This window comes from Panthera leo, chromosome D1, assembly GCF_018350215.1.
Source record: "Panthera leo isolate Ple1 chromosome D1, P.leo_Ple1_pat1.1, whole genome shotgun sequence".
Classification (NCBI taxonomy): domain Eukaryota; kingdom Metazoa; phylum Chordata; class Mammalia; order Carnivora; family Felidae; genus Panthera; species Panthera leo.
The window spans coordinates 39,291,418-39,317,955 of record NC_056688.1 but is presented as its reverse complement, the minus strand read 5'-3'; the positions used below and the strand labels follow the sequence as shown (position 1 = coordinate 39,317,955).

Here is a 26,538-nt window from a genome sequence, read left to right as displayed (position 1 = left end):
GAGCGCGGCGCAGCGAGCGAGCGAGCGAGCGCGCTAGCCGGCCCGGGGCGGCTTCTGCCTCCGGAGCGGGGCGGAGGGGTCGCGGGAAGGAGGAGAGAGGTTCTCGCGCCTGCGGAGGCGGGGCGGCGCGGAGCCCAGGCGGCGCGCGCATCCCGGGGGCCTGCGCCGGCCGAGCGCTCGGGGGCGGGCCTGCGCCCGAGCGAGCGCGAGAGCTCCTGCGCCCGGGCGCACGGCGCGAGCTGCGGCGGCGGCGCTGTGGCTCGCTGGGAGCCGGGCGCCTGCAGACACAAAGGCTGGTGGGTTGTATGAGCAACCGGGGAGCCGGCAAAGGGAAAGCGAAAGCCGGGGGCGCGGCAGGTGACGGTGAAGGCGCCGCGCAGTCCTCCGAACCCTCCAGACGTCGGCGGTATCGGCGCCTGCACTCCTGCGCCAGTGGGGCCGAACCCGCGCGCCTCAGCCATGGCTATCGCCCACCTGGCCACCGAGTACGTGTTCTCGGACTTCTTGCTGAAGGAGCCCTCGGAGCCCAAGTTCAAGGGGCTGCGGCTGGAGCTGGCAGTGGATAAAATGGTCACGTGCATCGCGGTGGGGCTGCCCCTGCTGCTCATTTCGCTGGCCTTCGCGCAGGAAATCTCGATCGGTAAGGCCAGAGGGGCGGGGAGGGGCGGGTCGGCCTGGCCGGCGCTCTCCGAGGTGCCGGGGTCTGGCGGAAAGTGATTTTACTGCGCGCCCCTGGCAGTCCTGGAGGCTGCGATGGATTGAACGTTGGGAAGAAAGGTAGCCCCAGTTTCATTCTTTATCCACGTGGTTCATTTATACCCCTGTGGATCCTGCTTGCATCCCTACTGCTCAGTTCTTCTCTCTGCTCCCCACTGATCCCGACAGCGGCTGAGTGTTCATGTCCCACACTTAGGACCGGTGCCCTTGCCATCAGATTTGTCGAACGGCCTCCTGTCTCCTTCCCGTACCCCTACATTTGTGCAGTTACCTAAAATTTTGTAGCAGAGAAGTTCCTGAGTGGCTGGATAGAGGATAAGTACTCCATGAAAAGTGTGTGCGCTCTTCATTACCTGACATTTAGTTGATTCTTACAGAGACTTTGGCTTTACAGGGTTGTTGTGAATCATGGGAGAGAACTGCACTTGGCAGATGTCAGAAGGATACCAGAATTCTTCATGGTTTGGGCAGGATTACATGGCCAATAAGAGTCTGGTCTTCCTCAGATGTTCTGACTTAACACCATCAAAAAAGATGCTTATGAGTCAACAGGAAGTCAGTGTATGACAGCTAGAGACTGTTCAGTGAGGGAGAAGAGAGACCCGTGGGACTGGGCCTTGGGGAAAGCTTATGTGAGAAATTGTGGTGGTCCTGAGCTCTGGGGCATGGGTGGGAATTGAATAAGCAGAGGTGAGACCTTTGCCAAGATTATGAGATCGCAGAGAATGTTGCATGTTCCTGGAAGGAGAGAGGCAGGAAGGTTAGTCACAGTTCTTGGGATATGAGCATGAATATGGGTCCAGGTCAGTTAGAACAGAAGAGTACAGACTTGATGGTTTCAAAAGTGCAAAGTTACTGTTTGAGCAGAGGATGGACCCGTTGAAAACAGTCCTTAATAAGCCTAATGGTAACATGTAGGGTCTGTGAAGGGAGTTGGAGCTAGGGAGGCTGGATGCCAGAAGCTGGGGCATTGTTTGAGGTCTTGCACTTGGGTGGGGGCCAGGACTTGAAGGGAAAGGATGGGAAGGGTGACTTAAAAGAGATCAAGGAGCAGTAAGCGGCACTTGGGTACCTAGTTTTTAATGGGCCATGAAGGGAAGAGACTGACCAGAGTTGTTGTAAAGGCTGCAGGCCCAAGTGATTGGAAATGGTGGTTGATTAGGAAAGGGTTGTGGTGAGCTTGACTTTGTGATCTACAGCACTAAGTCGTTAAACTTGGCAGGAAATTGCCAAATTCATTGTGGAAAATAAGTGTTCACCTTGTCTTTGGGCAGGCATAGTCATGGGGTATCCTTCCACCTTCCAGATGGCCAGGAGTTGGGGAGTTCCAATAGAAAGGAAAACCAGCAAGTAGCTTGGGTCCTGGAGATAATCTCTCCCTTCAGCAGGTGTTCCTTGAGTACCAGCTGTGGGCTGGACCAAGGACCCAGGAGTAAAGGATGCATGGTCCCTGTCATGGAGAAGCAACAGTCTTGGGCATCTATCTGATGCCAGGAGGGAGGAGTTGGTTACTCTCTGTGATCAAACTTAATGTCTACCCCGCATATTAGAGGGATTCTGAAGGCAGCTGCACTGGAAGCACTCTCGACACATCCAAGTCGATGGGCTGCCTGAGAGGCATTTGGTTGGCATTGGAAGTGGGCTTACCCAGCAGGAGCCTGACCTTATGCTATGTGCACAGCACTGCTGTGTGCTGAGTGGGACATGAAAGGACTTTGAGGCATGGTCTTCTTCCCGTCCGCCTGGGCGCTAGAACAAGAGTTTACCGTCCGCCTGGGTGCTAGAACAGACATGCTGACAGGTGCCATTCAGCAGCGTGTGACTCAGTGACAGGACAGTGTCGCGCTCCGAGCACCAAGCAGGTGAAGGCTGGCAGGGACTGGGGTGAAGCTGTGGAGAGACCCCCATTCTTCTCAAGGGCTTCAGGACTTCCAGGGAGAGGACAGGCATGTGGGATGAAGCCAGCAGGACTAGGGAAGACCTGTCAGTACTCATTAGATGAAGCCAGAAAGAAAGACATTAGATAGGAGAAGAGAGGTAACATAAATTAATGCATGGAGTTGGTATAGCGGGGTCTTGTCAGGCAGCATTGATTTTTGGGTAATGTCGGCTTTTGTGTAAAAGCAAAAACAAGCAGAGCAATTAAGGAGAACAATAACAAAGAAAGAGAGTAGTAATTTAACATGTTTATTTATTTTTTACTGTTGAGAGAAAGCGAGCGCATGGGCAGGGGAGGGGCAGAGGGAGACGGAGAGAGAGAATCCCAAGCAGGCTCTGCTCTGTCCCACAAACCATGAAGTCATGACCTGAGCCAAAACCGAGTCAGATGCTCAAGTGACTAAGCCACCCATTCTCTCAAAGAATGAATAAATAAACTTAAAAAAAATTTTTTTAATCCTCTTTTTTTTTTTTAACATTTTATTTATTTTTGAGAGACAGAGACAGAGCGTGAGTGGGGGAGGGGCAGAGAGAGAGAGAGAGACACAGAATCCAAAGCAGGCCCCAGGCTCTGAGCTAACAGCACAGAGCCTGACAAGGGGCTCGAACCCACAAACCCCAAGATCATGACCTGAGCCGAAGTCAGACACTTAACCGACTGAGCCACCCAGGTGCCCCCCCAAAATCCTCTTAAGCATAAAATAAATTTTATTTTCCAGTTTCTGAAAACTAAATTTTCCATTAACTGATTTCTACAAAACAGGATGCAGATTGTAACTGGGTGACAATTTTTACTTTAAGAAAACATTTTTACTTTAAAGAAAAAATTCTAATAAATCTGAAAATTTGCACAGACTTTTTAGAATTAAAAAAGTGTATGCATATGGAAGCAGAGTGTTGAGGACTGGAGAATGTCCTCGTGATAAACCATATTAGGCTTTGTATTAAAGGCTTCTCCTTAGTCTTTGGCCCATTTTCTCACTAGTTCAGCCCACCGGGCTCCTCTCAGAAAAAAAGGGACAGACCCTGCCCAGGCCACAGGGACCCGCTGGTGGGGCAGTGAACGACCTTTATTTAGGCCCTGCTGGGTGCCGGCACAAGGGCTGCAGACAGAGTCCCCTCCACAGAGATTCTGGCCCCTTCACTTCCCATGGGCCCTGATGAGGGGCTGCTTGCAGGGATGAGGATTGCTGCAGGGGTGGGGAGCAACAAGGGACTCCACCTTGCTATTTGCCCACAAGGTGTGGGTCATCATAGAAGCGATGAGGTGCAGCCGAGCAGAGAGGGGCTGGTGCCCATGGTCAAGGTAAAGGGAACTCCGGTAGCGCCTGTAGCGGCCTGAGGCTGGGACTGCTTACTGATCCTGACTGCCCCGTGATGGAGAGAAGTACAAGCAGAAACATTCTGGAAGGAGTTGCTAGGGGACTTCTTAACCCCTGAGTTGTGGTTGGGAGCATTTTGAAGGCTTTTGGATAGTGAGCCACTGACTGTTGAACTGATGTAAGAATTAGATAACTCCTGGTCTGGTTGGGCCCGATGCTTCTACTCCGCTCTCCTGAAACACTCCAGGCCCTGCTCCCCAGAGGGTAAGTTGGGCATGGAGAAGAACAACCACTCAATTTTACATCACCTGGCGCGCAGCAGAAGACAGTCTAAATGTAATTGTGACCGGACTGGGACGATCACGTGGTGGGAGCCCGTCAAGGCAGAACGGACGCTCTGTTTGACCAGCCCTCACTTTTTCTCTCTCCGAGTCTGGCGTTATGTCTTGTACGCCATAGGCGCTCAGTCAAAATGTGGTGAAGGAAATGCTGGAGCACGTTCAGGATGCTCTGGGGTCCTCTCTTGGACTGCAGCTGGGCTGAGGGGGAGCAGGGGCATTCCGGGAAAGGGGAAGGATGGAAGAAGGTAAGCCAGGTTCACATACCAAGGTCAGGCCAGAGGTTGCAGTTGGCAGGTCCTACCCGGTGCCTGGAATTCACCAGCTAGAAGCGTGGGGTCCCTAGTATGGAGAGGGAGATTCCCAGTCGCCGGGATTCCCAGGTCTTTTAAAAATCCAAGTCATGCCTTGTCATGGTTTCCTTCCTGACGTCTGCCCCGGATAATAGCATTGACGGATGTGGGTTATCAAGAGACAGAGCCAAGTTGCCTCACTTGACTTAGAAGTCTAGGTTATATTCCAGGTGCCTCCAGTTCCCTTCTGCAGTGTTCTGGGGCAGGGAGGGAGCTGTGTTTGTAATGTTGAAGGGCTCTACCTCTACTGTGTAGGGCGGATGAATGTCATTCCCTGTGGCTCAGAGAACACACACGTCACCAGTGTGGAAGCTGCAGGGAGACAAAGTTCTGGGCCACAGAAGGCCCCTTATTCTTTTTTTTTTTTTTTTTTTTTCATTTTCTTAATATAATGTATTGTTAAGTTGGCTAACATACAGAGTATACGGTGTGCTCTTGGTTTTGGGGGTAGATTCCCATGATTCTTTGCTCACATACAACACCCAGTGCTCATCCCAACAAGTGCCCTCCTCAGTGCCTAACACACCTGTTTTCAGAGAGAGTTTAGGAAACATGTGGGTGACAACTCTGTGTAGAATACAAACGTAAGTAGACTACATGGCCTTTAAGCTCAGATTCTGAGTATGTATCCAAACTATTGAAGAAAAGTGCTACCTTTCAACGTGAATGGGATTATGTTCTTGGGAGTCTTTTGACAGGGTCTGCGGTGCCCTTGGCTTAGGGCTGTTCAGGGCGTGATGCTGAGATACTCCTCCTCAGGGACCGCTCTGATTCTCTGGTGCCGTAATCTGGCATGTTAGGCAGCCCTGGGAGAGGAGAGCTCCCGTCTGCTGCCAGGATATGCTGCTTGCCCTGAGCCCGGCTGGCTGGAGCACATGAGCCGCGGGGACAGCCAGCAGGCCCTTGGGAAGGGGTGTTTTGTCTGCCCTTCCCTCCCTGCTGCCCTCCCAGTGAACACCCACGGTTCTGGACAAAGGGGTTTGGTCTCTCCGGGCTGGCTCCACTCTGTGGCTGTTTCTACAGGGCACTGCTTCCAGTAAGCAGTGGGGAGGCTGCCAACGAGTACAAATTTTTCAGGGTGAATTTTGTCTTAACTGTTGTATTTTTATTGTACGAATAGTACCTAAATACATTGTCACGGTAAATAATGCGTAAACCTCCTCCATCATGTGCCGGAGGTAATCGCCACGGACACCTGGTACAGCCATAAAGCGCTTTCTCTCATTAGTACAACAGGTGTATGCATTCTTTTGAAAACAAATTGAGTCATGTGTAGTGGTTTGCTTTTCCCCACATAGTATGTTTTGGAGAGCATTCCATGTTAGTACATAGGCATTGCCTTACTATTAGTCTTTAACTCAAGTGTAGTTAACTTACAGTGTTAATATTCGTCTCACGTATACACTGTAATTACTCACCTCTTCCATATGTTACTCAGTGCTCATCACGACAAGTGTCCCCTTTTCCTCTTTACCTGTTTCACCCATTTCCCCCTCTTGAAACCATCAGTTTGTTGTCTGTATTTAAGAGTGTACTTTGGGGTACCCAGGTGGCTCAGTTGGTTAAGCATCTGGCTCTTGATTTCAGCTCAGGTCATGATCTCGTGGTTTATGGGATCAAGTCCTGTATCCTGCTCCGTGCTGACAGCATGGAGCCTGGTTGGGATTCTCTTCTCTCTAACCCTCCCCTGCTTGTGCAAGCACTCTCTCTCAAAATAAATAAATAAACATTTTTTTAAAAGTATATTTGTCTCTTTTTTTTATTTCTTAACTTCTACATATGAATGAAATCATAGGGTATTTGTCTTTGCCTCCATCCATGTTCTTACAGAACATAGTATATCCTTATCATAATTCATCTGAGCACTCTCTGAATGATGCACATCTAGGTTCTTTCCAAATTTCTTCTATTAAATTTTTTTTATGTTTATTTGTTTTTGACAGAGAGACAGAACATGAGTGGGGGGTGGGGAGGTGGGGGAGAGAGGGAGACACAGAATCTGAAACAGGCTCCAGGCTCTGAGCTGTCAGCACAGAGCCCGACACGGGGCTTGAACTCACAGACCGCGAGATCATGACCTGAGCCGAAGTCAGACGCTCAACCGACTGAGCCACTCAGCCACCCCGAAATTTCTTCTATTAATTAAATACAAGGTTTGTTTGTATATAAGTCTTTGTAAATACGCCCCTCCTCTCTACATTGAAAGAAGAAACCAGTATCAATTTCCAGGATGAAATCATTTTCCAGGATAGTTGTGCATTCCTGTGTTCTTACTGCAAGTACAAAACAAACAAGAGCCTCCACCACTACCTCCCTCTAAATGTGAGTCTATCAGAAGATTGGAAGAGGCATTTTGATGTGCTTCCAGCTTTAAGAAAGAAATAGCCTGTTTCAGGAGTAAAATTATAATAGTCAGTGGGCTTCCTGATGTGTTCTCATAGCATCTATAAGTTTCCTTCCTAGCACTTAACCACAAGTTACAGTTAGGTAATTTGTGTAAGTATTTGTTAAATACTGTCTCCCCCTAAGACTGTAAGTTCACTGAGGGCAGGAACCACCTGTCCTCTCTGGTTGACTGCTCCATCCATAGCCTCCAACATAAAACTTGATACATAGCAGGCGTTTAACAGAGTGTGTGAAGGAATAGAATGAGCAGGGATGCCAGAAGGATTGAATCTCTGTAAAAATGGAATTTTATGTATCTTGGAAGAGTTAGTGTTAAAAAATTGTCATAAAAATATTTGAATACTCTGTATATTATCATTGGAACTGACTAGAATAACAATAGTAGAGCAAGGAATTGAACTGAGAGATGAAAAGCAAACATTTAGTAATGATGAGATTGGTTTTTAAAACAACTAGAACTTGCCCAGGCAGCATTTGTTCTGTTTTATTCTTTTTATTTATTTATTTATTTTTTGAGTATCGTTGATACACAATGTTACATTAGTTTCAGGTGTACAAGCTAGTGATTCAACATCTCTCTGTGTTACGTTATGCTCACCTCAAGTGTAACTCCCATCTGTCACCATATAGTGCTATCACAGTATCGCTGACTATATTGCATATGCTGTGCCTTCTCTTCCCATGACTTACTCATTCCATAAGTGGTACCCCTATCTCCCACTCCCCTTCACCAATTGGCCAGTCCCCCCATGCCCCCTTCTCTCTGGCAACCATCAGTTTGTTTTACATATTTGTAGGCATGGTTCTGCTTTTCATGTATTTGTTTTCACTTATTCATTTGTTTTGTTTATTAGATTCTGCACCTGAGTGAAATCATATGGTATTTGTCTTTCTCAGTCCGACTTATTTCACTTGGCATAATACCCTCTAGTTCCATCTATGGATTGTCATAAATGGCAAGATCTCATCCTTTTTTGTGGCTGCATAATATTCTGTGTGTGTGTGTGTATGTATGTACATTTTTATACATTCATCTATTAATGTATACTTAGGTTGCTTCCATATTTTAGCTATTATAAATCATGCTGTGATAAACATAAGGTGCCTTTATCTTTTCAAATTAGTGTTTTTGTTTTCTTTGGGTAAATACCCAGTAGTGGAATTATTGAATCATATGGTATTTCTATTTTTGGTTTTTTGAAGAACCTCCTAGTGTTTTCCACAGTGGCTATATCATTTTTACAGTGGGAAAAAGACAGTGTCTTCAATAAATGATGCTGGGAAAACTGGACAGCTACATGCAAAAGAATGAAACTAGCCCACTTTCTAATACCATAAACAAAAATAAGCTCAAATTGGATTAAAGACCTAAATGTGAGACCTGAAGCCATAAAAAACCTTGAAGAGAACATAAGTAGTGATTTTTTTGACGTCAGCCATAGCAACATTTTTCTAGACAGGCCTCCTAAGGCAAGGGAAATGAAAGCAAAAATCAACTGTTGGGATTACATCAGAGTAAAAAGCTTCTGCACAGCCAAGGAAACCACCAACAAAACAAAAGGCAGCCTACTGAGTTGGAGAAGATGGTTGCAAATGATATATCCAATAAGGGGTTATACTACCAAAAATACATAAAGAACTCATACAACTCAACACCAAAACAAAACAAAAAGACCAGTCTGATTAAAAATAGGCAGAAGGCATGAACATTTTTCCAAAGAAAGATGTACAGACATCCAACAGACACATGAAAAGATGCCCAACATCACTCATCAGGGAAATGCAAATCAAAACTACAATGAGCACCTCACACCGGTCAGAATGGCTAAAATAAAAAAAATAAAAATAAAAAAAACAAACATGAAATAACAAGTTGGTGAGGATGCAGAGAAAAAGGAACCCTCATCTGCTTTTGGTGGGAAGGCCTTCTTTCTGTTTCTGTTTCAGTGCACAGTGTTCCCTGACTTGAAGAGTCCCAGTAAATTAGATCCATATTTGATTATTTACTCCTCCCTTTCTGTGTCTCCCCATTCCTACCCCAAGAAGAAAAAGGAAGGAAAGAAAATGAAACTTGAGGTGGGGAAGTCTATTCTTTCGAAATAGATGGAACTCCCATCCCTAGCAAAAACTGAAAATACATCTTGGACCTTTGGCAGATTCCAAGTTTGGATCGGCAGCATCCTTTTTAAAAACCATGCAAACACCACCTTTCTGCTGCAGATTGCTCCCTTGGATTGCTTTTGTCTCAAACCCCTAACTGAGGCAGTGAGTTTGGTCCAGAGTGGAGAAGGGTAGGCAGTTTGAGGCCCATGCCCACTGGGCCCTGGCTGAGTGAGGAGGGCAGCGTGGGGACATAGGTGGCCAGGGGTGGGGGAGGAGGGACCTACAGAGAACCCATGTGCTACCGAGGCAAGCCTGGCTCTGTGTGGGATACAACGGGCGTGTTGGGAAAGGGCTTTTCATTCTTCTGTATTTTTTATTCATCCTCTCTAAAGCTCGTACTCCTTTATATATGTGTGTATGTCTGATTGTAAAGATAGGGCTTACTGTAGAAAATACGGGAAGTGCAGAAGAGAAACTGGTAGTAATTCTACCACCAGTGTTAGCCACTGTTACATCTTGGTGTATTTTATGCCTTGGCTTTTTATATATACATAGCTGACAGCTTCTACTTAAAAAAAAAACAATCAAACACTAATTCAGAGCCATTTTGCCATATTCTTTTTTTTTTTTTTTTAAGTTTATTTATTTTGAGAGAGACCGAACACTTAAGCATGGGAGGGGCAGAGAAAGGGAGAGAGAGAATCCCAAGCAGGCTCTGCACTGTCAGCACAGAGCCCAAGACGGGGCTCAAATCCATGAACTGTGAGATCAAGACCTGAGCTGGAGTTAAGAGCTAGATACTTAACCACCTGAGCCACCCAGGTGCCCCATTTTACCATATTCTTAAACTTGATGTTTGGTGGCTACCAAACTGGATGTTGAATAGGAATATCAAAATTTAACCCTTGCACAACATTTTTGCTAATATAAATAGCATTGTGCAGAATACACCTGAACACAAACCTCTTCACTATAAAGATTTCAGTATTTCAACAAATTGTGTACGTCTCATTATGAGGCCAAAGTGTGTGCAGACAGTTTCAGGACTGGTTGGCATGGCAGCTTGCCCTCCGGAAGGATGGTCCCTGCCGCTTCCACCAGCAGTGAGGAGAGTACCCTCCTCATCGCCGCCAGCAGCATGTAGCGATGGTCCCTGACAGTTTAGTAGATGGATACAAGTACACCATTGTTTTAGGTCACATTTATTCAATTACTGTGTTGAACATTTTTCCATAGGTATTTTTACCATTTGTATAGTTCTGTGACTCGTTCTTGTCTTTTGCTTATCTTTCAGAGGGGATGTTGGTTTCTTCTTTTTTTTTTTTTTAATTTTTTTGAGGTTTATTTATTTTGAGAGAGAGAGCACATGTGCATGCTGGAGCAAGGGAGGTGTAGAGAGGGAGACAGAGGATCCCAAGCAGGCTCAGTGCAGAGCCTGACTCGGGGCTCAATCCCACAAACTGTGAGATCATGACCTGAGCTGAAATCAAGAGTCAGACATTTAACTGAAGGAGCCACGCAGGTGCCCCAGGATGTTGAGGTCTCAATGGATTTTATGAACTCTATGGGTAACATAGTTTCAGATATTTTTTGGCTCTCTTTTTTTGCAGGTATCTTCCTTTCAGTTGTCTGTGACCTTTGAATTGTGGCTGTGGTTCATTTTGATGAGCAGCAGTTGTTTTAAGTTGTCAAACTGCCCATTTTTTTAATTTCTTTAATTCTGTAATGATGAGATTGATATAGCTCCTCCTTACAGCACTTAAATAACCATCTCCTTTTTCTTCATTGTCTTCAGTGATCTTATTTATTAACCTTTACCCCTTCAGTCTGTTTTGTTCTTTTGATGGTGGAAGTCAAGATTGTAGCTAATTCCCCCCTTTATTCCCCCATGTCATTTATTGAGGAACCTATTCTTTACTCATCAATCTATGGTGGTTTTCTTACTACAAACTCTTATGTAAGTGAGCCTGTTTTCGGGCTATGTGTATCGTCCCTCTGGTCTATTCTTGTAAAACACCAGACCTTTCTGTTATTGCTTTCCTACTGGCTTGTTTCTAGGTGCAAGGAGATACGTGTGTCAATTAAGTAACTGCAATCATGGAATATTAGAATCATGAGCTAAGAAACCAGTGCAAAGCTCAGCAGTTGAAGCAACAGACTTGCCTAGGGCAGATCGTTGCATCTTTAGGAGAAAAATTCTTCACACCGTATTAAATATTTAAAATGTTATTGGATTACAGGAAGAGGATCATTATCAGCTGGTCCTTATTGGGAACTTGTCAGGTTATCTCAACTATTGGACATTTTGTTTTGATAGTTGCAAGAACCAGTCTATTGCTACATTTTGGGGTGTCATCAAGGTTACTTTCCATATTTTGATCACTGCTATTCCTCTGTCTTTGGGAAACAGATTATGAATGGGCTTTGAGAAGAATTACGATTTCCAAGTTGGTTTGGAAAGTGGTGAATATTCCAGGAGGAAGTATGAATAAGCTGTACATGACCTCAGTGCTTCAGCTGATGAGACAGGCTGTGGGCATGAGGCTGTCCTGAGATGCTCCCTGCCCCAGTGCCAGTAGGTCTCACCACCTGCTGCTGATAGGATAGTGGAGGGAGTTTCCCAGATTTCCCAAATTCGAATTTGCCACGTCTGTAAGTATGTGTGTTTGTGTGTGTCTATGTTAAAGTTCAGACAGTAAGAGAAAATTAAAGCCCTGCCCTTGCTCACTCCCCAGAGGTAACTAACTACCATTACTGTGTACTGTTAGTGTTTTGTGCTGCTCTGTGTTCCCGTGGAAAAAACATGATTTTATTTGCATTTCGTTATTATTAAATTTTTAAAGTTTTTTTGAGAGAGAGTGAGTGAGGGAGGGGCAGAGAAGAGAGAGGGAGACATAGAATCTGAAGCAGGCTCCAGGCTTCGAGCTGTCAGCACAGAGTCTGATGGGAGACTCGAACTCACGGACCATGAGATCGTGACCTGAGCTGAAGTCAGATGCTTAACCGACTGAGCCACCCAGGCGCTGCCGTTATTATTAAATCTTTAAGAAAATGTTATGCCACGTATTAATAGTGTGCAATTTGCTCACTTATCTGCAGTGTGTCCTGGAGATATTTTCACGTTGGTGCACGTAGATGTATCTGCCTCACTGTTTTTGGTGGGGCATCATTTTCCGTAGTCTGACTACACCCCAGTTCATTCAACTATTCTGTTAAGGGACATGGAAGTTCATTCTGCATTTTCCTACTATACACAGTGGCTCAGTGAACATCCTTGGATGTGCTTCCTCATGCAAAATGTGTTTCTCTAGATCAGTGGTTAGTGGTTCTCAAACTTTTTGGTCTCATGACATTTCACACTCTTAAGTCTTATTGAAGATTTCAAAGAACTTTTGTTTGTGGATTGTGTCTGTCAGTATTTATCATGTTAAAAATTAAAACAAATTGTGAAAACATGAACTTAAAATAATAAGAAGCCCATTACATGTCATATTGTCATATATTTTCATTAAAATGTGTTATTTTTTCACATATGTGTGAAACATATATATTTTCATTTAAAAAACTTCAAAAACAAAAATCTTATAAGAAGCGTAGCGTTTTCCATTTTTGCCAGATCTCCTTAATGTCTAGCTTAATGGAAGACCACTGCATTCTCACATCTGCTTTTCATTCATTATGTGGCAATATCCCATGTCCGTAGCCTCTGGAAACTCACTATCTAAACTCATAAAAGAATGAGAGTAAGAAGGCAAATAAAGCTGATTGTGAAAGCAGGCTTAACATCACAATCTTCTTGAAAGATTCTCAGGTTCCAGACCACACTTTGAGAACCATTGCTCCAGGGTCAGACTTGAGGGTGGAGTTGGAAGTTCAAGGGTCACAAGGTATGCACATTCCAAATATAAAAGCTACTTCCGGTTGCTCTCAGAAGTGTTAACTCACATCAGGGATGTAGGGGAGCAGCCCCCTTCCCCACTTCTTTACTGATACTTAATATTTTCGGAGTTTTATATTTGCCATTCTCTTGGAAACGGCATCTCACTGTTTCAGTTAGTAGTCCCCTATTTGCACTGGGATTTCACAAGACGTGGCTCTGGGGTCTGGCTATGACACTTAGAGGTGTGCTAGGGGCTGCTCATTGTTTCCAGCCACTTACTGTTGCGTTTTGGCCTCAGGTATTTGATCCTAGAGAGACCATCAGGTCTCAGCTCTTTATCATTGCTTTATGAAATCTCCTCCAACCCCAGTCTATCTTGACTATTTTTTTTTTTTAAGCGAAAGTTTCCCTGCTTAATCTTAGTCAATGAGCAAAACTAGCACATGCCTACTAGGAAATGTAAGGATGTCTTTTATTTTATTTTATTTTGTTTTATTGTATTGTATTTTATTTTTATTTATTTATTATTTTTTTAAATTTTTATTTATTTTTTAAAAATTTTTTTTAAATTTTTTATTTTTAACGTTTATTTATTTTTGAGACAGAGAGAGACACAGCATGAACGGGGGAGGGTCAGAGAGAGAGGGAGACACAGAATCTGAAACAGGCTCCGGGCTCTGAGCTGTCAGCACAGATCCTGACGCGGGGCTCGAGCTCACAGACTGCGAGATCATGACCTGAGCTGAAGTCGAACGCTTGACTGACTGAGCCACCCAGGCGCCCCAAATTTTTATTTTTTTAAATATAATGTCAATTTGGCTAACATGCAGTGTGTACAGTGTGCTCTTGGTTTTGGGGGTAGATTACCACGATTCATCGCTTACGTGCAACACCCAGTGCTCCTCCCAACAGGTGCCTCCTCAATGCCCATCACCCATTTTCCCCTCTCCCCGTCCCCCCCGCCATCAACCCTCAGTTTGTTCTCAGTATCCAAGAGTCTCTTATGGTTTGCCTCCCTCCCTCTCAGTTTGTAACTATTTTTTCCCCTTCCCTTCCCCCATGGTCTTCTGTTAAGTTTCTCAAGTTCCACATGGGTGAAAACATATAATATCTGTCTTTCTCTGACTTATTTCACTTAGCATAATACCCTCCAGTTCCACCCACAGTGCTGCAAATGGCAGGATTTCATTCTTTCTCATTGCCAAGTAGTATTCCATTGTATATATAAACCACATCTTCTTTATCCATTCATCAGTTGATGGACATTTGGGCTCTTTCCATACTTTGGCTATTGTTGAAGGTGCTGCTATGAATTGGGGTACATGTGCCCCTATGAATCAGCACTCCTGAATCCTTTGGATAAATTCCTAACAGCGCTATTGCTGGGTCATAGAGTAGTTCTATTTTTAATTTTTTGAGGAACCTCCACACTGTTTTCCAGAGCAGCTGCACCAGTTTGCATTCCCACCAACAGCGCAAGAGGGTTCCCGTTTCTCCACATCCTCACAAGTGTCTGTTGTTTCCTGAGTTGTTAATTTTAGCCATTCTGACAGGTGTGAAGTGTTATCTCAGTGTGGTTTTGATTTGTATTTCCCTGATGATGAATGACATTGATCATTTTTTCATGTGTGTCGGCCATCTGGATGTCTTCTTTGGAAAAGTGTCTCTTCATGTCTTTTGCCCATTTCTTCACTGGATTATTTGTTTTTCGGGTGTTGAGTTTGGTAAGTTCTTTATAGATTGTGGATACTAACCCTTTATCTGATATGTCATTTGCAAATTTCTTTTCCCATTCCGTCAGTTGCCTTTTAGTTTTGTTGATTGTTTCCTTTGCAGTGCAGAAGCTTTTTATCTTGATGAGGTCCCAATAGTTCATTTTTGCTTTTAATTTTCATGACTTTGGAGATGTGCGCAGCAAGAAATTGCTGCAGTTGAGGTCAAAGAGGTTGTTGCCTGCTTTCTCCTCTAGGGTTTTGATGGTTTCTGTCTCACATTTAGGTCTTTCATTGTAAGGATGTCTTTTAAAAAAGTCTTTTGGGGGCACCTGGGTGGCTCAGTCAGTTGAGCTTCCAACTTCGGCTCAGGTCACGATCTCACGGTTTGTGGGTTCGAGCCCCGCGTCAGGCTCTGTGCTGACAGCTCAGAGCCTGGAGCCTGCTTCCGATTCTGTGTCTCCTTCTCTCTCTCTGCCCCTCCCCCGCTCATGCTCTGTCTCTTTCTGTCTCTCAAAAATAAATAAATGTTAATAAATAAATAAGTCTTTTGCATCTCCTGGGTGGCTCAGTTGGTTGAGCATATGACTCTTAATTTTGGCTTAGGTCATGATCCCAGAGTCATGAGATCAAGCCTGTGTTGGGCTCCACACTGGGCATGGAGCCTGCTTGAGAGTCTGTCTCTCCCACTCTGTCCCTCTCCCCTGCTCATGCCCTCTCTCTCACACTCTCTTAAAAAACAAAACAAAACAAAACAAAAAACAACAAAGCTCTTTCTTTTAAGTGTTAACATCTGCTGCACATTTGATGATCATGCATAAGGGTTCTTAAAATTTCAAAAAGCACAGAGAGAGACGTTCTGTACCCTTTCTTGGTGAGGTTCCCCTCTTCTTTGACCAGGTTGTGTTTGCAAAACAGAAAATGATATCTATCAAATGAGAGAATAGATGGAAAGAGGCCTGAAGCATGGTTTGTATTCAGTACGTGCTGGTTGACGCTGAAGCTAGTGTATGTTAAGCTTTTGCAACCTGGGCGTGCTTTGCAGTATTGTGATGAGCCAGTACAGCTGAGATGAGAGGCTTTGCTTCTTCCCAGCTCTCCCTCATACTCAGGCACCACTCAGGGGCTGAAGGCTCAACTCCGGATGAGTCTGGGTGACAGTAACTTGCCTCCTTTCCCTTCGCCAGTGTCCCTTACAGGAAGGAGAGTCTGATGATTGTGAAAATCTTCTTCCTAATAAGGCTTCATTCCTTCTAAGTCTCTGTAAACTCTCTAAGCCTTTATGCTTTCAGTTTTCTCTGGTGCACACACCAAAGTGAATAGTGGGACAGAAAACGGATGCTCTGGGGCTATCTGGGCAGCTCAGTCGGTTAAGTGTCCGACTTCAGCTCAGGTCACGATCTCATGATTTGTGGGTTCGAGCCCTGCATTGGGCTCTGTGCTGACGGCTCAGAGCCTGGAGCCTGCTTCAGATTCTGTGTCTCAGTCTCTCTACCCTTCACTCGCACTCTGTCTCTCTCTCTCAAAAATAAACAAACATGAAAAAAGAAAAAAGGATGTGCTGTAAAGAACAGAAGGAACATTCTTGTGACACTTACTGCTTCCCACTGAGGAACAGCTGTGTGGGGCATGTGGGCCCAAAAGGCATCTCGCCTTAGAATCTGTTTCAACCCTTGTAACGTGAGGACATTGGGCTAAAATTAGTTACTGGATGCACACCAGTCCCCTTCTGATTCTGGCCTGCGGTTCCCGCTGTGCCTTACTGTTCTTTTCCACCCCTCATCTCCATTTGTTCATGTTCTTATTCATTTGGCCCTTCACTGAGCACCGCACTGTGCACTAGGACCTAGCAGTGAAGAAGGCCGGGAGCTTGCAGCCTGGCGGGGGAGACAGCGCCCCGGGAATTGCTGTGAGCAGTATTTTGGAGCAAGGGCCCTGGTGGGGAGCCTCACCCCATCCGGGACACTGGAGATGGCTTTAGGAGGAGCGGTCCATCAGCCTCTGTGGAGCCTCTTAGGGGAGAGCAGACATGGTTTCTTGAGAGAAGCAGAAGAGAGTCAGTGTTACTGGGGCCTGTTGAACAGGGGGAAGAGGCCGGGAGCAAGACCTGGGAGGGGTGGGCAGGGGCCCCATCAAGGAGCGCCTGTGGCATTCGGATTTTAGCTTATCCAGCGCAGTCAGAGGGCTCTTAGCTAAACGGGACATGATCACAGCCACGTTTTAAAACCTCACCCGGGTACGCTGCAAGAATGGATTGCAGTTGTGGAGAGACTAATTAGGGGCTCCTGCAGTGCAGTTCGGGCTGACGATCTCTGTGCACTTTGAGGATGGGGACTGTTACAGGTGTCTTGGACTCCGCCACAATATTCTGTATGGGGCGGATACCTTATCACAGTTTCCCAGGAGCCATCGTGGGGAACTCCGTGAGCACATGGGAGCTCTCCTGCCCCTCCTGGGGTGTTGGAGCTGACCTGGGAAGGACCCAAGCCAGTCCCATTGGGCAGCTCTGCTCTGGGGTTTCGTGGTCACTTCCGCAGCCTGGCCTGGCACTGGACGGTGAGGAAGGAGTAGGCCGGGCCTGGTGTGGAAGCCTGATGTCCTGGGTGGGGCTGGCGGTTGGCGCTCAACACCAGGCCGAGCAGGCGGCCCTGTTGTGGGCCTGTGAGAAGCTGCAGCTCTGGAAGGGCCCTGGAGGGGGGCAGCTGAAGGGGCTGGGGTCCTGCAGGGAAATGCCACTTCCCTCTGCACCTGGACAGTTGCTCCCAATGCCTGCCTTCCTCTGCTGTCTTTAGGACCAGTATTAACAGCTACTGAGGTGCATGTATACACACACACACACACACACACACACACACACACACACACACATTTTATGAAGGCTCTACTTTTCTAGAGCATTGTTAAGTTCAGAGCAAAACTGAGGGGAGGTACAGAGGTTTGCTAAATACTCCCTGCCCCTACACAGGCATGGCCTTCCCCATTATCAACATCCCCCGCAGGAGTCGTACATTCTGTGGGCTGAAACCGTGAAAATGACCTGTATCCATCATTATGGTATCATACAGAATATTTTCACTGCCCTAAAAATCCTCTGTGCTCTGCTTATTCGACCCCTACCCCCACACCCCTGGCAACCACTGATCTTTTTACAGTCTTTAGAGTTTGGTCTTTTCCACAGTGTCATAGAGTTGGAACCGTACGGTATGTAGCCTTTTCAGATTGGCTTCTTTCACTTAGTCATACACACTTAACGTTTCTCCATGACTTTTTGTAGCTTACTGGCTCATTTCTCTTTAAATTTTTTTTTTAAATGTTTATTTAGTTTTGAGAGAGAGACAGAGACAGAGTGTGAGCAGGCAAGGGGTAGAGAGAGAGGGAGACACAGAATCAGAAGCAGGCTCCAGGCTCCAAGCTGTCAGCACAGAGCCCGACACGGGGCTCGAACTCACAAATCACGAGATCATGACCTGAGGCAAAGTCCGACACTCAACTGAGCCACCCAGGCTCCCCAGCTCATTTCTCTTTAGTGTTGAGTATCCCATTGTCTTGAGGGACCACGGTTTATCTGAAGGACGTCATGGTTGCTTCCAAATTTTGGCAATTATGAGTAAAGCTGCTGTAAACCTCCATATGCAGGTTTTTGTGTAGACATGAGTTTTCAAGTCCTTTGGGCAAATACTAAGGAGCAGGATTACTGGATCATGTGGTAAAAGCATGTTTAGTTTCTTAAGAACCTGCCCGAACGTCTTCCAAAGTGGCTCTACTATATCGCATTCCCAGTCACAACGAATGAGTGTTCCTATTGCCCCAAGTGTTGTCAGTGTTCCAGATTTTGGCCATTCTAATAGGCACGTACTGGTACCTTGTTTTCATCTGCATTTCTCTGATGACACATGAGACTCTCTTCATGTACTCGTTTCCCATCTGCTTGTCTTCTTTAGTGAGGTGTTTGCTAAGGTCTTTGGCCATTTTTAATTGAGTTGTTTGTTTTCTTATGTTGAGTTTTAAGAGTTCGTTATATATTTTGAGTAACAGTTGTCTCTCACCTGAACCCAGCATATACTGACTCCACCTGTGTGTCCGGTCCTTTCAGCACCGTGTTTTCCTGGCAGCAGTCCTTCCAGGCAGTTCCATTTGTTTTTCACTTTTGAGAGACTGTGGGATAGCCATTAAGATGTGAGTTTTGGAGCCTCCAATCCCGGCAGGCGACATACCCACTGTGAGACCTGAGGCAAGTTGCATAATTTCTCTGTCCCACAGTTTCCTCATCAGTAAATTGGGTAAGAGTAGAGCCTGTCTCATGGGGTGGTGACAGTGAAAGGGACTAGCACAGCGAGCACCAGACCAGGGTCTAGGACAGGGCAGGCACTCTGGAAAGACTGGCTGCCGAGCCGACAGATGAGGAACTGAGGCGGGCAGAGGTCAGATCACCAGCCCGGGGGCATGCGGAGCGGGCCTGGTAAGCAGCTCCGTCCTGAAGCCTGTGTACTCTGCCCTCCCCCAGTCTTGTGAGCGGGGAGTAGTGCAGACAGAGCAGGCTAGCTCGTGCCCCAGCACAGAAGCTGCTCACTTATGCTGGGGCTTGGGTCCCGCCGCTGTGGGATCGCCCTCCCCACCGCTTGCACTCTTGCTGGGGAGGCCACTTGCTCTGCTGCAGCCATGACCAGCCCCACCCCAGCCCTGCAGGTCACCAGGGCTGCAACTGTGGGGCTGACGACCCCAAGGACATTGAAACCCCTCCCCCCACCAAGCCCTCCCTGCCAGCACTACAGGATCGAGTCTGCAGGGCTGTCCTTTACGTGATCCCCAGATGGACCCTGTGTCCCGGGTGCAGTGGTCTGCTCCCCTTCATAATGCGCCGCAAACTCTAAAGGCTCCAGGTGTCTGCTTGGGCTGGTTCCCCAGCTGGGTCCTCCTCCCTTCAGACAGGAACACCTGCCAGGGCTCAGCCATCACCCTGATGCACTTTGTCTTGTCTGTTATCACTGGTGGCTCTGTTCTTGGCCTCCTCTACTGGACTGTAAGCTCTTCGAGGACAGGGACCATGTCGTCTTTATCTTTGAGTCCCTTGTGTGCCCCATACACCATGTGCACAGTAGACGCCCAGTGAATCTCTGTTGGGTTGAGCTTAGCACCACTGAGTTCTGAGTACCTTCGGGAGAACATCTGTGCTGTGTTGCCCTGTGATAGACACAGGAAGAACAGAGCTCCTGGGGAGGGTAGGTGTCCTTGGCACCTTGGCTGTCTCTGATATGCTGCTGGCACAAAGGCCCTGTGCCATTAAATACCTAGCTCTGATGAACTTGGATGTCTCTTTTCTTTTTTGAGGCTTCTGGGGAAAAGTGTTTGCTGTGTAATCCACGATGTCTTGGAATGAGTGTCTTTGTATTTGCAAATGAGTCTTGTGACCGGTTATCTGAATAATGGTAACAGTTGTTGTGAGTTGTTTTCATTTTATTGGAGTCACTAACTTTGATTCATTACCAGATTTAGACACTCAAAGCCTTATCCTACACAATAGAGCTCCTTTGTTGCCAGAACTCCAAAAGCTAGCTTTTACAAGCCATCATTGAGGGGGAAATGATGCAAAAGGACTTAACAAAGCTGTCTGGTCTCAGGCTGTGGCCCCATTAAATCTAAGATCCCAGTTATCCAAGGCAGGCTTTCACGGTATGTATGTTCAAGAGTTGTGGGAGATACGACAGATGTGTAAACCAGTTAATAAAGGTGAAATTCAAATAATTATAAGTGCACTGAAGAAAATAATACAGGATGTGACCGAGGAGCCCCGTATCCCCATTGCTTACCGTGGAGTCTGATGCATAGACATAAAACTGACAGCTGCTGCTTATTGAGTTCTGACGGTATGCTGGCACTGTGGCAAGCATTTCTGTGAGGCTTTGCCAATGAGAAAAATCAGGTTCTCAGAGGTTAAGTGACTTGTTAGTAAAAGAGAAAACCCAACGGCTCTTTGATATCGTGAGATCTTTATAAAAGCAATATTCAGGAATAAAGATTCCAGAACCTTTCCCCCCGACCCTAAAGATTTACCTAACTTTTCCCTTCAGGCTAAAATGCCTTCCCCCTATCCAGTTGGACTTCCATATTTCTTTCCACACAGGTTGTCCTCTGTGTCAGGGACTACTGGCTGGATGGTAATTTTCTTCTAAGCTCTTTATACTTAAAAGTGTCTGTTAAATTGCCCCTTGGCCTTAAGTGTCTGTTCATCAGACGTTTTTTCTTAAGCTGACTTCATGCCCCTGACCTCCTTGTTTGGACAGCATCCATTTCTCGTGTTCACACAATTTTGAAATTGTGTGTTTCCCTGCTGCCCTCTTACAGTGCAGAAATCCAGGCTGCATTTCCTTTCGTGGAGGTGTGGCAGGTCTGGGACTGCTAAGGAACTTATTCCTGGCTCTTACATGTCGTATTCCTGCTGGGATGGTTTGATGACACAGTTTATTTGATCTGGCCCTTCCCTTCCATGGGTCCAGCCTCCGTCCCTACTGAGTAAACTCCACGCAGAGATAAAGACTCATATGTGCCACCGACTGAGCCAGCCAGATGCCTGGCACTGTGGGTTTTGATGACACTTTCTTATCAGCTTGGGCCCGGAGCTCAGGACCAGACTGCTGGGGAGCTGAGGCTCGCCCTTTCCTGCTTCTTCTCGTGTCATTGGCTGGCCTGGCATTGCACAGCACCTACCCTTCTGCACTCCACCCTGCCTCCATGCCCTGCCTCCACCTTCTCTCCTCCCTGGTCACTCATTCCCAGGGTGTCATCACCCTGGGGGAAGAGCAGGGACTTGGGATCATGTCGCATCTGCACCAAGTATTAGCTGTCTGACTTTGGAAGTTACTCTGAGCCTTATTTCTTCATCTGACAAATAGGACCAGATGACAACTAGTCTGTAGGTTCTTTCATTGGATTGAACAAGAGCATCTAATAATTCCTATTTAATTGTAGTATTTAATAAATGACCCATTTTCCTTTAGTAAGTGATTCTGTGATGGGAAGTAGCTTGTATGTGATCAGTACATGAGGGAATACCAGTATGGGGGAGTCACATTGGTTTTCATGGCTTGGCGAGTACATGGTACCCATTCACCCCATGCTTTTCCTCTGGGCTCCGTTTGGTCACGTGCCATGTTTCAGAAGTGCTGTCGGGCAGTTCTGTCTGGTCTTTCTCCATTTTCCTTTCTCTTCTTGTCCACATAACCCAGCAACCTTCTTCACATACCCTTTCATCGCACTAGTATGTTTTTATCAGGATTGTTGCTGTTTGGTTAGTGCTCTAGGTACAGATCTTGTGTGATTTTCTAGAACGGTACTATTCTTTTTTTTTAACACGTGAATGGCATTATAGCAGAGATGCTTGTGTTGATTTCTTTGTTCTGCCTTCCACCTGGCCTTTTGCACTGCGCTTCATTTCATGGAACCAATCCTTTAGCCTGGACCTGGCTAGGACCTACAGGAAATCAAAGACAGTTCAGCCAGGGGCACCTGGATGACTCAGTTGGTTAAGTGTCTGACTTTGGCTCAGGTCATGATCTCACAGCTTGTGAGTTCGAGCCCTGTGTGGGGCTCTGTGCTGACAGCCGGGAGCCTGGAGCCCTCTTCGGATTCTGGAGCCCTCTCTCTCTCTCTCTCTCTCTGCTCCTCCTCCACTCCCGCTTTGTGTCTCTCGCTCTCAAAAGTAAATAAGCATTAAAAAAAATTTTTTTTAAACAAAGACAATGCAGGCAGTTGCGTACTGTGACTGTTTTTTGTTTTTGTTTTATTTTGTTTTTTCTTTAGAGAGAGAGAGCATGAGCAGGGGAGGGGCAGAGAGAGAGGGGGACAGAGATTCCAAAGTGGGCTCTGTGCTGACAGCAGCAAGCCCGATGAGGGACTTGAACCCACCAATTGTGAGATCATGACCTGAGCTGAAGTCAGATACTCAACCAGCTGAGCCCCCGTGTCTTTTCATGTGTGCCCCTGTGACTGTTTTTTCGTGTTGTTTTCACCTGCACTGTTGTGGTACATTCCTGACTGGTGTCCGCTTCTATTCTTGACCCTGGATGCGCAGTTGTTGACATCGCATCTAGAGTAACCCTTTAAAATGAAAATCAGAATATATGTCTGTGTTAAAAATTCTGAAAGTTATTCTGTGTGAATTTTAGGATTGAGGAAATGAATATGTGGATATATTTGGGATCTAGGGTTCTCACTGTAAGAGAAAATACAGATGTGGACTGGGGGAAGGGCAGTGGTGTTAAATTGGAATTTTCAGTATAAAGTCCGTCTCTCTCTCTCACACACACATGTACAAATTGATTTCCTAGCTGTGTCTGCCAAAGGAGGCTAGGAGCAACGGCATCCCTGAGCAGTGGGCACATCTGGCTTCCATATCCTGGGTTTACAAATTCCGTTACCCACTAAAAGGAACTGGGGCTCCCTGAAGAGAGAATTCTTAAACTTATTCCCCACAGGGACCATGGCAGAAGGACACAGGAGCTAGTTTGAAACATTTTGAGTGTCAAAATAAGTAACAGCAACCAGATCATAAACTATTGAAAAACAAAAGACCATATGAGTCCATATTGATACTAAAAAGCATAAATTGGGGGAAGGGGAAGTTCCTTGTTATTGTAAAATGCTAACTGTTACAAATGCAGAGGGAAGGATAAAGTTGGAAAACTCCATCTGCGACCCCAGTTGAAGTGTCTGATTCACCCCTGGGTGAAAGTTTGTTGGGGACCAAATACTTACACAGTCAGAGGACACAGACAACTTGTTTCTCAGGAAAAAAAGGCACTTTTACGGCAAAGCCCTGACAGCAGCTTAACCAAGTAACCGTCATATGTGACATCACTTGTCCTGGAGGAAACCGATGTTAGGTGCCTTCCCAGGCTGTCCTGCAAGGGACCCCCAACCCTTCTGTAGGAGACCTGCCTGTAATGCACAGTCTGGGTTGGAGCATGAAAAGACAAGCAGATGAACACACATTAGGGATCATCACACAAAACAGAGGGCCTGTGGTCTTTGCCCCCATGAGGGTCACAAATAACAGAGGAAGGCTGTGGAACCCTTCTACGACAGGGTGACTGAAGAGACGTGACATCTGGATGCATGCTGTATGGTGCAGGATTGGATCCTGATTGGAGGAGGGGAAAGTTGCTGCATAAGATAGTTTAGAAAATCCGAACATAGATAGCAGTATTGTATTTTTTTAAAAAATGGATAATTGCACTGGGTTCTATAGGAATGTCTTGTTCTTAGAATCACCCACTCCTGAGAGGAAAGGGTCGTGACCTCTACAACTTACTCTCAGGTGGTTCGGGAAGAAAAATAAACGTATGTATTATATATACATGTATAGATGGAGAGAGCAGAATGTTAACAATGGTTGAATCCAAATGCCAGAGTATTTGGGATTTCACTGCAATACTCTTTTTTTTTATGCTGATACTGTATTTCCTGCACGTTTACAGATTTTATGTAATTTTTCCACTTGTACAGCTCTCTTCAGAGCTGTAACTGACATATAATATTGTGTAAATTTAAGGTACAACATAATGATTTGACATATGTATGTATTGCAAAATGATGACCACAGTACTTTTAGTTAACGTTCATCACCCTACGTAGTCTTTTTTCTTACGATGAGAACTTTTAAGATTTTATTAGCAGCTTTTGAATATATGGTACAGTGTTGTAGTTTTAACTGTAGTCACTATGCCATGTATTACATCCTCGAACTTACTTATCTTCAAACTAGAAGTTTGTGCCCTTTGACCACCTTCACCCACTTCCTCTGGCAAGTGGGTGAAGAGTTCCACCTCTGGCAACTACCAAACTCTTCTCTGTTTCCGTGAGTTTGATTTTGCTAGAGAAAACATAGAAGTAAGATCATACAGTACTTGTCTTTCTCTGACTTCTTTCACTTACCATAATGCCCTCAAGGTCCATCCATGGTGCAAATGGCAGGATTTCCTTCCTTTTTTTTTTTTTTTTTTTTTTTTAAATACTTTATTTGTTTTTGAGAGAGAGAGAGAGAGAGACAGAGCAGAGTGGTGGAGGGGCAGAGAGAGGGGAAGACATAGAATCTGAAGCAGGCTCCAGGCTCTGAGCTGTCAGCACAGAGCCCGACACGGGGTTCAAACCTAGGAACCGTGAGATCATGACCTGACCTGAAGTCGGAGGCTTAACCAACTGAGCCACCCAGGCACCCTGAGGATTTCCTTCCTTTATAAGACTGAACATTATAACTTCTCCGTAGGTCTGAAAAAAAAAATCTAAATAAAATGCTTAATTAAAAAAAAAAAAAAGATGAGGTAAATGCAACAAAATGTCAATATTGTTTTAAACTCCTGGGTGTCTGTTATATTATTTTCTGTAATTTTATGTATGTTTACGTTAATCTCTGATGATAAAAAAGTTTTAAAATAAAATATTTAGGTACATTGAGTACTACTTGCCTCTTTACTAGAACACTGAGTTCTTTTTATGCCTTTTTTGCCCTGGTACCCAGGTTATGGGAATTTTTTTACTCACTGGACAATCGTCAGGTTTATACAAGCTCTTCTTCCCTGTGGTGTAGACTTTCGGGGTTCCCCACCACAGGAAAGAAACCCTTCTCGTTACTCCCACCCTTCTGTCCCAGCTTGGCTCCTGCTGTTCCCTGACTCTTGACTTCCTGTATTTCTCATTTCTGGCCTGGGAATACCCTTCGGGGCTCGATGTGTTTCTTTTCCTGGATTTGTCTTGACCCTTCCCAGAAAGCTCTGCCCCTCTGGTCTCTCAGAAGAACCACTTGGCCCAAGTCGCTTCCATTCCAACAGAGCCCTGGCTCCTGGGACCCCCTCTAGCATGGCCTGGTTGGAGTGACTGGCCCAGAGAGGAGTGTTTTAAGAGACTGAGAGATTAAAGTTCTGGTGTTACCAGTTACTAGCTTGGATAGAGATTACTTTGAGCTTTTGGTTTTATCTACGGTAAAATGAAGATAAGATACCGTTTTCTCCCTCCCTCTCTCTTTCTCTCCGATTTGGTCATGAGGTTTAAATGAGGCAAGGGTTTAAGGACCGCCTGTATCCTGTGAATATGGGTTGTCTGTTGTCTTTTTTTCTGACCTTCCATTCCAGATGAAAAACATTTTGAGCTCAGCACATCCTCAATTTCCGTCTCTCTAGACTCAATTATATTTTCTTTCTTCCTCTTTTGCAAAAGCTTTGGTATGAAGTTTACTTATTTATGCTCTGGCAGTTTCCACCGGTGCCTTGGGGGAGGTTTTTGAGGTCCCAAGACAGGACCTGAAACACATTATCCTATAGAAAGAATGTTACTACATGCTGGCTATGTGCACTGCCAGGACCATACCTAAGAAATACAAGGAAGGACCAGACAGGTTTTCATGAAATCCTGATAGCACTGTCCTTTTGCATGAGAAAGTATCTGGAGAGAGGATACCAAGCAAGCAACGCATCAGAAACCATCCATTTATAACCCGAGATCAGTAAGCCTTGGTGGATGGGGACTTCCTAGGCAGCGTTTAGCAAAGTCATGCTAATGCAAGAGCTGTGTGACGTTATCCCTACGCCCCAGCACTGTTCTGACCACTCTGTTTTTATAAAATGCAAGAACTGAAGTTCAGTGGGCTATGAGAATTGAAAGCTCCTTGAAATGTGTGACCTACCCCCAACTGATACTTAAGCCATTCCTAGCTGGCAAGAACATACCCTATCGTTGGACACTCTCTGATGGTATGTGACTTTTCACTGTGATGTCCTC

The 26,538-nt window shown here is 45.7% G+C and overlaps 1 protein-coding gene across 1 annotated transcript in view; it reads left to right on the top strand.

The window, feature by feature from the left end:
- Positions 1-294: 294 nt before the first annotated feature.
- PANX1 (pannexin 1) overlaps positions 295-26,538 on the top strand; it is a 45,125-nt gene continuing 18,881 nt past the window's right edge. The window contains exon 1 of the mRNA XM_042905270.1: positions 295-640. Within this exon, the coding sequence (XP_042761204.1) occupies positions 460-640 (181 nt within the window). The 5' untranslated portion in view covers positions 295-459. The remainder of the gene's footprint in view (positions 641-26,538) is intronic.